The sequence below is a fragment of the Vicugna pacos genome, chromosome 21 (assembly GCF_048564905.1).
Source record: "Vicugna pacos chromosome 21, VicPac4, whole genome shotgun sequence".
In the NCBI taxonomy this organism is placed as follows: domain Eukaryota; kingdom Metazoa; phylum Chordata; class Mammalia; order Artiodactyla; family Camelidae; genus Vicugna; species Vicugna pacos.
Window position 1 is genome coordinate 27,846,473 of NC_133007.1, and position 12,914 is coordinate 27,859,386.

At 42.1% G+C, this 12,914-nt stretch overlaps 1 protein-coding gene across 7 annotated transcripts in view; it reads left to right on the forward strand.

The window, feature by feature from the left end:
* The window catches only part of POGZ (pogo transposable element derived with ZNF domain), a 40,049-nt gene extending 28,388 nt beyond the window's left edge, over window positions 1–11,661 (forward strand). For 6 of the 7 annotated variants that reach the window (XM_015250147.3, XM_072946572.1, XM_006216986.4 and 3 more), the window contains 9 exons: window positions 3,321–3,421; window positions 3,946–4,092; window positions 6,558–6,692; window positions 6,805–6,977; window positions 7,135–7,275; window positions 7,747–7,803; window positions 8,004–8,116; window positions 8,370–8,394; window positions 8,540–11,661. In XM_015250147.3, coding sequence (XP_015105633.1) covers window positions 3,321–3,421; window positions 3,946–4,092; window positions 6,558–6,692; window positions 6,805–6,977; window positions 7,135–7,275; window positions 7,747–7,803; window positions 8,004–8,116; window positions 8,370–8,394; window positions 8,540–10,211 — 2,564 coding nt within the window. In that variant the 3' untranslated portion in view covers window positions 10,212–11,661. The remainder of the gene's footprint in view (window positions 1–3,320; window positions 3,422–3,945; window positions 4,093–6,557; window positions 6,693–6,804; window positions 6,978–7,134; window positions 7,276–7,746; window positions 7,804–8,003; window positions 8,117–8,369; window positions 8,395–8,539) is intronic. The other variant, XM_072946573.1, reaches the window with a different exon arrangement.
* Window positions 11,662–12,914: the final 1,253 nt, after the last annotated feature.

Consider the following 12,914-nt stretch of genomic DNA (forward strand, 5'->3'; position numbering starts at 1 on the left):
ATTTTTAAAATTAATGAGATATTTAACATTACTTTTGTTTTTCTCCATTTAAAAAAAACAGATTTTAAAAAATCTGGTGTGTATATTACACCACAGCAAATCTCAGTTTGGGCTCACCACATTTCATGTGTTCACTAACCGTCGGTGATTACCGTATTAGACAGCGGAACTCTAGATTTTAATTATTTGCTTGTGAGTGGAGTAGGTATTGGAAGCAACCGCATAATACTACAGTGCAGTGGCAGAACAACCAAAAAGTTCCTTGCTGTCAGTGATGGGAAGCCCAAATTCTCATCTGCAGCTCCCAGTGAAAAACTTTTTTTTTTTTTTTAAAGAATCTGGTGGGGTGTTTTTGTTACTCTGCTTATATATGTACTGTACATAAGAAAGAATTTTCCTAACTGGAGGGAAAAAACAGTGCAGAACCTCATGAATCTTTTTCTCTCGGCTTAACCACTGTTTTATCCCTGACAATTTTTGAGTGTCTTATGACTTAAAATTTACATTGATGAGAAACCTGAGAAATTGTTGACTCAAACAGGTAAATATCTCGTCTATACCTCAGTATATATCAGTTTTATTCTTGGGTTCTTTTTATAACTCCCTTTTTTGACAGATCCTGCATGAGAAGTAGACTATTTTTAATGTTAATATTTTGGGGTCCTTTTTTTTTTAGTTTTGGAAATTTTTTTCCTCTTATTTTCTCAAAACTAAAAAGGATTATAGACATAATGACTTCCACCCCTAAATACTTCAGTATGTGTTGCTGACAAATAAGGACTTTTTTTTGATACATAGCCAAAATATCTTTCTCAAAACCTAACAGTTAACCATAAATCCATAATGTCATCTAATACCTCGTTCATTTTCAAGTTTCCTGAATTGTATCCAAAGCATCAATGTATCATCATATTTAATTATGGTAACAGTGTAATTTTAATAGCGTTGTGTTTTTCTTCAGACTTGTTTAAGGGCAATAGACCAAGGAAGAGGTAGGCTTGACGAAGTGATGCTTCAGGGTGCTTAATCGTGTTCAAATGTTGGGAGGATCCTGTGTGGAAAAAGACTCAAGAAAGGGAGAACTAATTGCTTGATAAAAGTCTTGGAATACATGAATGATGAGGTTGGGTGAGCCTTAGAAGGCATAGGGAATCTATCCTTCCAGACTTGGAGAACAGGAAGCAGAAACGATAGCAGTTCCTGCCTGTTCTCTCAAAGCAAGAGACCGTGGTGGCAGACATAGAAAACAGACTTATTAGGGGGGAAAAAAAAACAGCTTTATGGTTACTCGGGGAAAGGGGGTGGGAAGGGATAAATTGGGAGTTCGAGACTTACAGGTACTAACTACTAAATATAAAATAGATAAACAACATGTTTATACTGTATAGCACAGGGAACTATATTCAGTATCTTTTAGTAATCTATAATGAAAAAATATGAAAATGAATATATGTATGATTGAAATAGTACACCAGGAATTGACACAACATTGTAAATTGACTATACTTCAGTTAAAAAAAATGCAATCACTTCAAAAAAAAAAACAGACTGTGGTAGGAGCTAAGGAGGTGCATGACAGTGCTGGTAGGGACTGTGTTAGGACAGCCACTTTGGAAAATCAGCTAATTCTCCATCTTGAGTCTTTTTCCACACAAGCTCCTTACCCTGTAGAACAGGTATGAGAGGTTACTAGAGATCTCTTAAATCCACTGATGTCTAAGGTTCCTTTCTCAACTGACTTTTTTGATATGAGATAATAAATCTTAGCATGGCTTATATGCATTTAAAATTGCTTAATAAATGTTATAATTGACGTTATGTGGCAGCTATAACAGTAGAATTGATGCAGGTTGTAGGAAAGCCTTTGCGGCTAAATAGGATTGCCCAGGGAAAACAGAGAATAAGAAAAGGCTTGGCCAGAAGGTTAAGAAACACCAATGCTTAAAAATGTTCTAGAAAAGAAAAAATTAAAGAAGATGAGCAAATTAAATTGAGAGGTAAGGGGGGAGAAACTGGAGAACATACTGTTACACCACTAGTTACTGTTTTCCAAACATGTTACACACTCCCATACTCCCACATCTTTGCTCATGTTCTTCGCTTGGCTCCTCTGTCTGGCAAACCACTGTTCTTTCAAGGTTCAGCTTATGTATCAGCTTTTCCTCATTCTAAGCAGAATTGTTTGTTTCTTCACTTTGTCCCGCTAGCACCTAATGTACCTGTAGGCAGTGGTTCTAAATGGGTTGTAGACACCTTTGAGAAAAAACACAAAACTTCCCAGAAAGATACAGATTTTACTTTTTCAGGTAGTTTCAGGGGATACTTGGGTTCCTTAAGATCTCTTCCCTGGGTCCCAGATTCATTTCAACTTCACTCATCTTTTGGAGGGGCAGGGGTTGAACATTGTCCAATAAATAAATGCTTAGAGCTTCAAATTTACAATTTCCATATTTGTGAAATATCAGTTATAGTAAGAAAAATATAAATAATTATCTTTATTTTGCCTGTATAATTCAAAATATGTAGCAGTTAAAATTTTTGCCAAAAATTTAGAATTGTAGCCTTATAAAAGCTTGGTAAAATGGCTAATTTTAAAGTATAATTATCTCAGATTTGTTAATACTAAACACAATAATTTATAACAAAGCAAGAAGTTCTGTTCATGTTTGTAGTCTTTTGAGGACAAATCCTTATTTATACTCTAGTAAATGTTCAGTAAATGTTGAATTATTCATAGGAGATAACCATTGTCTATCCTTGAGCAGAGGAATGAAGTAATGTAGTATTTTTTTAAAATTCATTTGGCAATGACATGTAAAGAACAGATACTGTATTTATTGGAGTCACAGGAGGTATTAGAAGCCAGCTGATGAGCAATAGGAAGTCATATGGGCTTCTGCCACGTTTTTGCCTGTGAGAATGGAGAAGTGACAGTTCCTGGATGCATTTTGAAATGATGATGACAGGATCCAGGGGTTTGGAGTCAGGTAACGCCTGACTTTTGAGCTCCCGGGGAGGTAGGGATTTAAGAAGGGAAGCAGTGGGAAACAGAAGGGTACTGAATTAAGTTACAGTTGATGGTAGAATATTCAGTTTAAAAAGTCTTGTAGAGGGGTCAAAATCTAGAATGGAGTTTTGGTAAAGAAGTCTGAGCTAGAGACAAAAGGATAGTTGTTACCTGCAACCCAGAGGTTAAGATGGAACCGTTTTAAAGAAAGAATAGAAGAGACTTAATGATTTACTGACTATTTAAGACTGTGAGTCAGCAGGACTTTGGTCTTACTTTCAGGTGGATTTATTGATTATTTTTCTTCTTACAGCCAAGTGCAAGATCTGCGAGTGGGCGTTTGAGAGTGAGCCACTGTTTCTCCAGCATATGAAGGATACTCATAAGCCTGGAGAGATGCCTTATGTTTGCCAGGTATTGCCTTTTTCTCCAGGGAGCTTTAGCCATTTTGCTCTCAGGCTGAATACAAAGAATGAACACTGCCTAATTGCATATACTCAGTTGTAGGAACACTGAGGAGATACAGGAGAAATAGTAGACACAGGTTCTGTTTTCAGGATTTTCTGTGCAGGAAGAAAACATAAAGGAATATGTGCATGTACCCAGCCAAGGAACTCAGTCAGGGAGCATACACGTGTACTCAGGGAGTGTCTGTCTCCTGAACGTGCCCTTTGGAGATGGACAGGAACAAGTTTTACTCCTCTTGGTCTTAGAGTGCAGATTGTTCTCAGACTTCCCTGTCCTTCCCCAGCTTTATCTTAATTCACAGCTGAATTTATCACAGACATAGCCCTGCATTACAAAGTCAGAAAAATAATTTGATTTCTATACATTTAGGAAAATTTTTTTCATATTTTAACATTTTTGTTGCTACCTCTTTTTTAAGGCCTCAGTTGTTCACTTCACTCTTAGCTTACTTTCCCTCTTATGTGACTCAGGTGTGTCAATATCGCTCCTCACTCTACTCTGAGGTAGATGTCCATTTTCGGATGATCCATGAGGATACTCGGCACCTGCTCTGCCCTTATTGCCTGAAGGTCTTCAAAAATGGCAATGCATTCCAACAGCATTACATGAGGCACCAGGTACCAGGCACCAAGCAATTCCCATATTCTCAATTTTTAATTTATGGATGCTGGGGCCAGGGCTGAGCTAGGCAAATAATTTTGGTAGAGAAGATAATATACATATGTTTGAAAAAAAATTATTGAATTCCAATAATACGTGTCTGCCACTGGGCAAGATGCTACAGATTTAGTGGTAAATAAGACAATTAAACAATACAGTCAAGCAGGAAAAATACTGTATTAGGGGAAATACAGGATATAGAAAAGAATGTATGTATTCTAGGAGCCTAGTAAGAATTCTAGCGAAAAGGGTGTACAGACCTGAAGGGGAGAGGTAAAGATGTGCCGGGTGAAGTGGGTTAGAAGCACAGCATGCTCAGGCACAGGGGAGGGTCAGGGAGCTGAAGGAGGTGCAGTGTGGTTGGAGTATGGGTGCAGGGGGTGCCGCTGGGAGCTAGGGGACAGACCATGGAGAATCTTGAGGCATGAAGAGGAGTTTCAGCATTTAAGTTGTTAGGAAGCAATTAAAGAGATTTTTAAGTCCTGGAAGGATGTGTTCAAATTTGCTTTTAGTTACGATTATGCTGGCTGCATTCGGGAGAATGAATTGAAAGCGATTAAGACTAGAGTTAGGGAGACTAGACAAAGATTTTTTCAGTAGTTCCAGTGAAAAATGATAGTGGCTGTTGTCCTTCAAAGTGATAAAAAGAGGATAGAGTTGAGGGATACTGAGAAGACACATGATGTCTATGACTTGGAAATGGATTAGGTGAAGGTAGGAAGGGAGCCGTGAAAAATAGTGCCTACGATTCTGTCTTGGGTAGTTGGTGAATGGTGGGACTATTACCGAGATAGAAACGCTGGAGAAAGTAAATTTGAGGAGGAGGATTATAAGTCTGGATATTCTGAGTTAGAGTATCTGTGGACATCAAGTGTAGTTGTCCATTAAATAGGCAGTTGGGTATAAAGGTCTGAGGCCTGGGAGAAAAGCCTGGGTTGTGGAAGATGCTTAGGAATCATCATTAAATAAACGCAGTGGGTAGTAAACCTCTCAGTGTTGTGCTACACCCCAAACCCCCATCCCCAAAATTGGAAATGAGGTGACAGTTTAGGACTGTTGAAATCTCTATCCACAAAGCCAGGACCATAGTCCTAGAAGGAAAACCAGAAGAGTCTTGGTGTCGAGAAAGCTGAGGAGAGGAAAGTGTTTTGAAGATAAGAGTGTGGTCAAAATGTTACAGGAGGCTATCAGCAAGACAGAAACTTCAGAAGCCACCCTTCAACTTAGCCGTTTTGTTGGTTAGCAGGGTGGAAGTCAAATTTCAGCGGGACAAGTGAATGAGAGGTAAGGAAATGGAAACAACTTATTTAAAGAAGTTTGTTTTTGAAGGGGAGGACCAAGGGTGGTAGATCAGGAGACGAGATGGCAAGGGAGAATTTGTTGTTGCTTTTGCTGTGTTGTTTTGAAGATGGAACGGGTATGCCTTTGTTTTAAAATGCTACAGGAAAGGAGCCAGCAGAGGAGGAAGGGCGAAGTACATAGAGCACAAAAGAGAACAAAGATGGGTGCACCTGTGCCTCACGTCCACAAGTGTGTGCGCACATGCCCGCACTCCAACTTGTAAGCACCCTCTTAGGCTCACACACTCTTTTGCACATGGTGACTGCTGATAATCCACCACTAAGTGTATTTCCACATAGCAGCCTGGAAATGGTCACTTGCAGCTCAGCTTAGGTTATAGAGCCTTGCTGTCCTAGGGAAGAAAATCGTAGTCGTGAATCCTGTTTTTGAAGGACTTCGGTACTGGGCAGACTGAGTCCTCAAAATAGCCTCCCAGGGAGGCATACCTGTATGTATGTGTTAAAGGGGAAAAACAGCTCTGTGTAGAAACGTACTACTATTTGTGTTAAAAAAAAAAAAAAAAAAGAAGGGAAAACAGAGGTGGTGATTGGAAACATATGTGTTTGCTATATGGCTATGTGTGTAGACGGTCTACGAAAGAATGCTGAAGAAACTGGTAATACGTTGTTTCTGTGGAAGGGGACTGAGGGTTGAAGTTGAAGCATGCTGACCACATGAAGGAGGACAAATAAAAATATGATTTTCTTTTTTTATCATGTACATTTTATTGTGTTTTAGAAAAAGAAGAATATCCAGGTAGCACTGTGTGTCCGCACTGTGAAGATAAAGTAGTAGGGGCACGTAACGCTTAAGCCACTCATCCCCATTGTTAAAGCAAGTCAGGGGGAGATGATTTGAGGACCCTGGCCATCCTGGCTTTGGGTTCACCTTTCTCTGGGAGCATGGGAGGTGCTGATTCTCAATAATACATTTGGTGCTATGTTGTTTATTTCTTCTTTACTCTGTTAAATTATCAGCAGAAAAGTGGAAAGAATGATATGGTTGGCATTGATCTACGTTCTCAGAGAAGAAGATTCACTGGGAACCTTTAAGGGATTCTGTCTTTTTTTTTTTCCTTCAGAAGAGGAATGTTTATCACTGCAACAAATGCCGGCTACAGTTTCTCTTTGCCAAGGACAAAATTGAACACAAGCTTCAGCACCATAAAACCTTCCGCAAACCCAAGCAGCTGGAAGGTTTGAAACCAGGCACCAAGGTAGTTTGTCGACGTTTCCTTTATAGATCCAAGAGGGGAGGAATAGAGATATTTGCAGTATTCTGAGGTTTAACATGGGTAGTGTCTAATTGTTCTTTCCTTTGACTTGCAGGTGACAATCCGGGCTTCCCGAGGGCAGCCACGAACTGTTCCTGTATCCTCCAGCGATGCACCTCCCGGCACTCTACATGAGGCCGCGCCGCTCACCTCCTCAACAGACCCTCTGCCTGTCTTCCTTTATCCTCCTGTCCAGCGCAACATCCAGAAGAGATCTGTTAGGAAAATGTCAGTGCCTTCTTCTGGAGGCTGGGGGCCGGGTGGGCACCGCTATTCCTGATAGCCAGTGTAGTCTGGTAACCTTTTAAGCAGGATCTGTTGTGTATATCTCCTACAATTCCAGGACCCTGAAGCAGTAATGAGAATTTTCCTTGTTTGTTGACAGGAGTGTCATGGGCCGGCAGACGTGTTTGGAGTGCAGCTTTGAGATCCCAGATTTCCCTAATCACTTCCCTACTTACGTTCACTGCTCTCTGTGTCGCTATAGCACCTGCTGCTCTCGGGCTTATGCCAACCACATGATCAAGTAAGTTGTAATGAAATCAGTATTCCTGTCTGGGAATTCAGATTCTCCAGAACTCGTTTCATTCCCTCTCCTGCTTCTGGTGTTTCCTCCTTTAACTCCTAGAGCCGTTGGCCCACCTGTCCTAGCAGGTAGGAGGCCAGACCAGTCTTCATTTGGCTTGATGGGTGTGTGCTGGTTTTGTAGGACCTTGCCACTCCAAATGTGGTACAAGGACTAACAGTAGTAGATGGGAGCTTCTTAGAAGTGCAGCCTCTGGCCCCTACCACTCCCACCCCCAACCGGAATGTCCCTTTTAATAGATTCCCTCCCACCCCCGTGATTCATTTGCATATTAATGTGATAGGAAAACAGGCTTGAGTTGGGGTTACAGTGGACTGAAGAGGTGTTTCTCCTGTTGGGCACTGTCGGTAGCTGATGGTCTCGTTTAGCAAGCAGAACCCGAAACTCATACCTCTGCTTTATTTTTCTCAGCAATCATGTTCCGCGGAAGAGCCCCAAGTATTTGGCTTTGTTTAAAAATTCTGTGAGGTAAGGAAAAACTTACTGATGATCTCTTAATTTTTTCAAGTTTTTACATTAAATCCTTTTAATTATTTCGAGGGGTGGATATATGATTTAATTTGAGACAGAGAATAAAGAAGGGACATCCCCTTTTCTTTATTAAGCCTCAAAGCTTAACTCTCTCTAATGTCGCTGCTGTATTTGTGTTATGTTCTCTTGACTCTTAGTGGAACCAAGCTGGCCTGCACTTCGTGTACCTTTGTTACCTCTGTGGGAGATGCCATGGCTAAGCATTTGGTATTCAACCCCTCTCACAGATCCAGTAGCATCCTGCCACGAGGTGAGCAGGAGAAATGGGGCTTAGGGGGCAAAAATAGCTAAGGATACAGCTTCATACTGTGAGTCAGGAGCATCTCCCTGACCTGACCTGTTCACTGTTTAGATTCACCAAGTTGGAAGCATTCTAACCTGAAGTTTATATAAGACTGGGAAGATAGTAGGTTTGCTTTTTTTGGTTGAAATCCCAGGATTCTGTCTTTGGGGGGTTTGTTTCTTCACTGAGGTAACATTTTTTATTGTCTCATTTTCCGTAGGACTCACTTGGATATCTCACTCAAGGTAACAGAAACTCACTTCATCCTTTAATTTCTATTTTGTAGTATGTTTGGTCTTTATTACTACTACTGCTACCACTGCTACTACTATTATTTTGTATTCCTAGTTTAACTGAATTTTTTCTTTATCTCTTTGCTAACCCTTTTAGGCATGGCCAGACTCGTGACCGATTGCATGACCGGAACTTGAAGAATTTGTACCCTCCCCCTTCCTTCCCCTCTAATAAAGCTGCCACTGTGAAATCTGCGGGCACCACCCCATCTGAGCCTGAAGAGCTCCCAGCTCCTGTGGCCCAGACACTCCCATCACCAGCCTCAACTGCAACCCCGCCACCAACCCCGACCCGTCCCCAGCCTTTAGCCCTTCCACCAGTGGCTGCAGAGGGGGCTGAATGTCTGAATGTTGATGACCAGGATGAAGGGAGCCCAGTCACCCAGGAACCTGAGCCAGCCTCAGGGGGTGGTAGTAGCAGTGGGGTTGGCAAGAAGGAGCAGCTGTCGGTGAAGAAGCTTCGAGTGGTCCTGTTTGCTCTGTGCTGCAATACAGAACAGGCAGCTGAACACTTCCGAAACCCCCAGCGACGCATCCGGCGTTGGCTTCGGCGTTTCCAGGCCTCACAGGGGGAGAATCTGGAGGGCAAATATCTGAGCTTAGAGGCAGAAGAGAAACTGGCTGAGTGGGTGCTGACCCAGCGAGAGCAGCAGCTGCCTGTAAACGAGGAGACCTTGTTCCAGAAGGCCACCAAAATAGGACGTTCTTTGGAGGGGGGGTTTAAGATCTCTTATGAGTGGGCTGTGCGTTTCATGCTACGGCACCACCTGACTCCCCATGCTCGGCGAGCTGTGGCCCACACTCTTCCCAAGGATGTGGCAGAGAATGCAGGACTCTTCATTGAATTTGTGCAACGGCAGATCCACAACCAGGACTTACCGTTGTCTATGATTGTGGCTATTGATGAAATCTCCTTGTTCCTGGACACAGAGGTACTGAGCAGTGATGACCGAAAGGAGAATGCCCTGCAGACAGTGGGCACGGGGGAACCGTGGTGCGATGTGGTGCTGGCCATTCTGGCAGATGGCACTGTCCTCCCTACCCTGGTTTTCTACCGAGGACAAATGGATCAGCCGGCAAATGTGCCAGATTGTATATTGCTAGAGGCAAAGGAGAGCGGCTACAGTGACGATGAGATCATGGAGCTGTGGTCATCCCGAGTGTGGCAGAAGCACACAGCTTGCCAGCGTAGTAAAGGCATGCTTGTGATGGACTGTCACCGCACTCACTTGTCGGAAGAGGTGCTGGCCATGCTTAGTGCCTCTAGCACTTTGCCTGCCGTGGTCCCAGCAGGCTGTAGCTCCAAAATCCAGCCCTTAGACGTATGCATTAAACGGACTGTCAAGAACTTCCTGCACAAAAAGTGGAAGGAGCAGGCTCGGGAAATGGCAGATACTGCGTGTGATTCTGATGTCCTGCTTCAGCTGGTGCTGGTCTGGCTGGCTGAGGTGCTTGGTGTTATTGGGGACTGTCCAGAGCTAGTTCAGCGGTCCTTCCTTGTGGCTAGCGTTCTGCCTGGCCCTGATGGCAACATTAACTCACCTACAAGAAATGCTGACATGCAGGAGGAGCTAATTGCCTCCCTAGAGGAGCAGCTGAAGCTGAGTGGGGAACAATCTGAAGAGCCCTCAGCTTCCACTCCCCGACCCAGGTCATCTCCTGAAGAGACAGTTGAGCCTGAAAGCCTTCACCAGCTCTTTGAGGGCGAAAGTGAGACCGAGTCCTTCTATGGCTTTGAAGAAGCTGACCTAGATCTGATGGAGATTTGAGTGTTGGGGTCATGAAGGGGGGTGTGGAGTGGGGGTGGGAAGTCGTGAGGGAGGGTAGAGGGATTTAGGGAAAAGGGGGTATACCAGGTGAGATAATTGGCTTATATTTTTTAATTTTATGCCACCACTCCCCCCAACGTTGACTTATACTTCCCTGTGGATTTGTGGATTAGGAAAACCAATAGCGATCACGTCTGAGCCGATGAGCTGGCCCGTTGGTCATTCACTTCTGCTAAAAACAGGTTTTTGTGACTTTTTTTAAAATTTAAATCACTGTGTTTGGTATTTTTCTGACAAAATCAAGAAAAAGAAAAAAAAAATCCTTCGTGGGCGAATGTCAAATTTTTTGTTCCCCCTTTTACCTCAATTGTATCTTAGTACACCTGGATTTTTGTTTTGTTTGTTTTACTGTGTGGCCAGTGTCTCTGGGCATGATGCTCTCCAAACATTGTCAGTGTGAGAACATTTCTGCAGATGGGAAAGATAAAAATTGTAGCTCACAAACTGGTTTATTATATATATGGATAAAAAGGTTTTTTCATTGTGGTCTTAACACTTTTCTATAAAAATGAAAATGGAAAAAAATCCCACTGAACTCTCTTCCTTCTCCTTTCTTTCCTTCCCTCTCCAGAGATGTTGGTTTCTACAGCAACTCTAAGATATAAAATTGTGGCTTTAAAAATGCATGAAACCACCTTAATCATCCAGAATGATGACTAGATTTTTTTCCTCACCACCTTCCCTCCAACAAAAACACAACAAAACCAATATTCTTTGCACTTGTGATTCTTGACCCCTTTCCCCATTCTCACACCATCACTCTGGACAGAGGATCATACACGTGTCATAGCAAGCAAGAGGTACTGAGATGATCACACAGACCTAACGTTAGGGTGGAAGCCATTCCAAGTGGATGGGTCTTCATTCTCACAGGGGCAGCCCCTGCTCTGTTGAACTTCCTCCCGTTAAGTGGACAGCATACCTGTTCAAGAGGTCACTTGTCCTCCAGCCAGCAGCTAATTGTGCAAGAATTGTATTGAACTTTGAAAAGAGACCACTTGTTGAAATCCTGCTTACCCTGTGGCTGTCCTGTTTCTCTTACTGTCCAGAGGAGAATGTGAAGAAACAGATGGGGTGCGCACAAAGAAAAAGACACGAATCTTTATTTTTCACTGCCAGCTTCGAGAAGAAAGTTTTTCTACAGTTTGCATGAGGGAATTTTTTTTTAATTGTCTGTACTTATGGTTATAAACTGAAATGTACTGTAACATACAGAGAAAAAGAGCAAAAACCCAAGTCCACCTTTCCCACAGCGACACCATTCTTCTTTCCACTCTGAGACTTTCAGCAACATTTCCCTGAGCCAAGGAGGCAACCTGCACAGGCTTGTAAATGGTTCGTCTTTAAAATGTACATAAGTGGAGCATTTAATAAAATGAGGGGAAATGGATTTATAAACAATGTGGTTTTTTTCTAGGTGACCCTTTATGAATAGGCCTTCACACTGGGAAATGCTCAAGATGTGATGAGCCTCGTGATACAGGTGTGACGTTCATTACCACCTGTTTCCCCACCCATTTTTTGTTCTGTTTTGTTTAACTCCAAGCACACTATAATATAGTGAACTGGAGAGACCCCTCCCATCAGCAGCTCGGCCAGCTTTGTCAACCTGTGGCATCCGAAACCCGAACTGAGGGTTCACCTGGGCTTCTCTTCCCCAGCTTTTTGCCTGATGCCATTTTGACAGAATATGGACTTTCAAGTCAAAACTTTGCCTTTCAGACAGTTCAAGAACTATGGTCAACTCTATCTACATCTCTTTGGTAGTCTGCAGCAGCCCCAGCCTTAGCAGAGTGGGGTTCCTGCCCTCTGCACACTGTATGACTTTATTGATGGGTAATTTTTTTAAGACCATAATACCAACAGTGGGTCAGCCGGGTTTTGACCAGGAAGTTACCTTTGTGGATTCCGCCCGCATGGCTTAGTAGTAGAAGAAAGTTTTTTTGTTTTGTTTTGTTTTTTATAATTCAGTTTAATCAATAAACAAGTATTTATTGACTACTTCGTGTCGAGACTGAATGTGGGGAAGATTCAAATTGAGAGCTCATGGTTCTTTTGCTTAAATTTACTAGTTGTAATCGTAGATGACACAAATGGAGGGCTGTTCTGATTTCTCCCTCAGCTCTCAGCTCACTGAATTTCTCCACAGGCAAACAGTGGAGATACATGGGTTGGGTTCCACCACTACAATAAAGCAAATAGCGCAAGAAAAGTGAGTCACACAAATTTTTTGGTTTCCCAGTGCATATAAAAGTTACGTTTATACTTTAGTATATTAAGTGTGCGATAGCATTAGGTCTGAAAAATTTAAAAAATACTTTATTGCTAAAAAATGTTTACCATCACCTGAGACTTCAAGTTGTAATCTTTCTAAAGTAGTCATAACATCAGAGATCACCATAACAAAAATAATGAAAAACTTGAAATATTGCAAGAATTACCAAAATGAGACAGACACAAAGCAAATGTTACAGGAAAAATGGCACCAGTAAACTCAGTGCTGGGTTGCCACAAACCTTCAGTTTGTAAGATAAAACAAAAACACTGCAGTATCTGCAAAATATAAAAACAAGGTATGCCTGTAATAGTTTGAGGGTTTCCTGCCTACACTAGTTTCTTAAAAAGGTTTAAAAAGGGTATGTA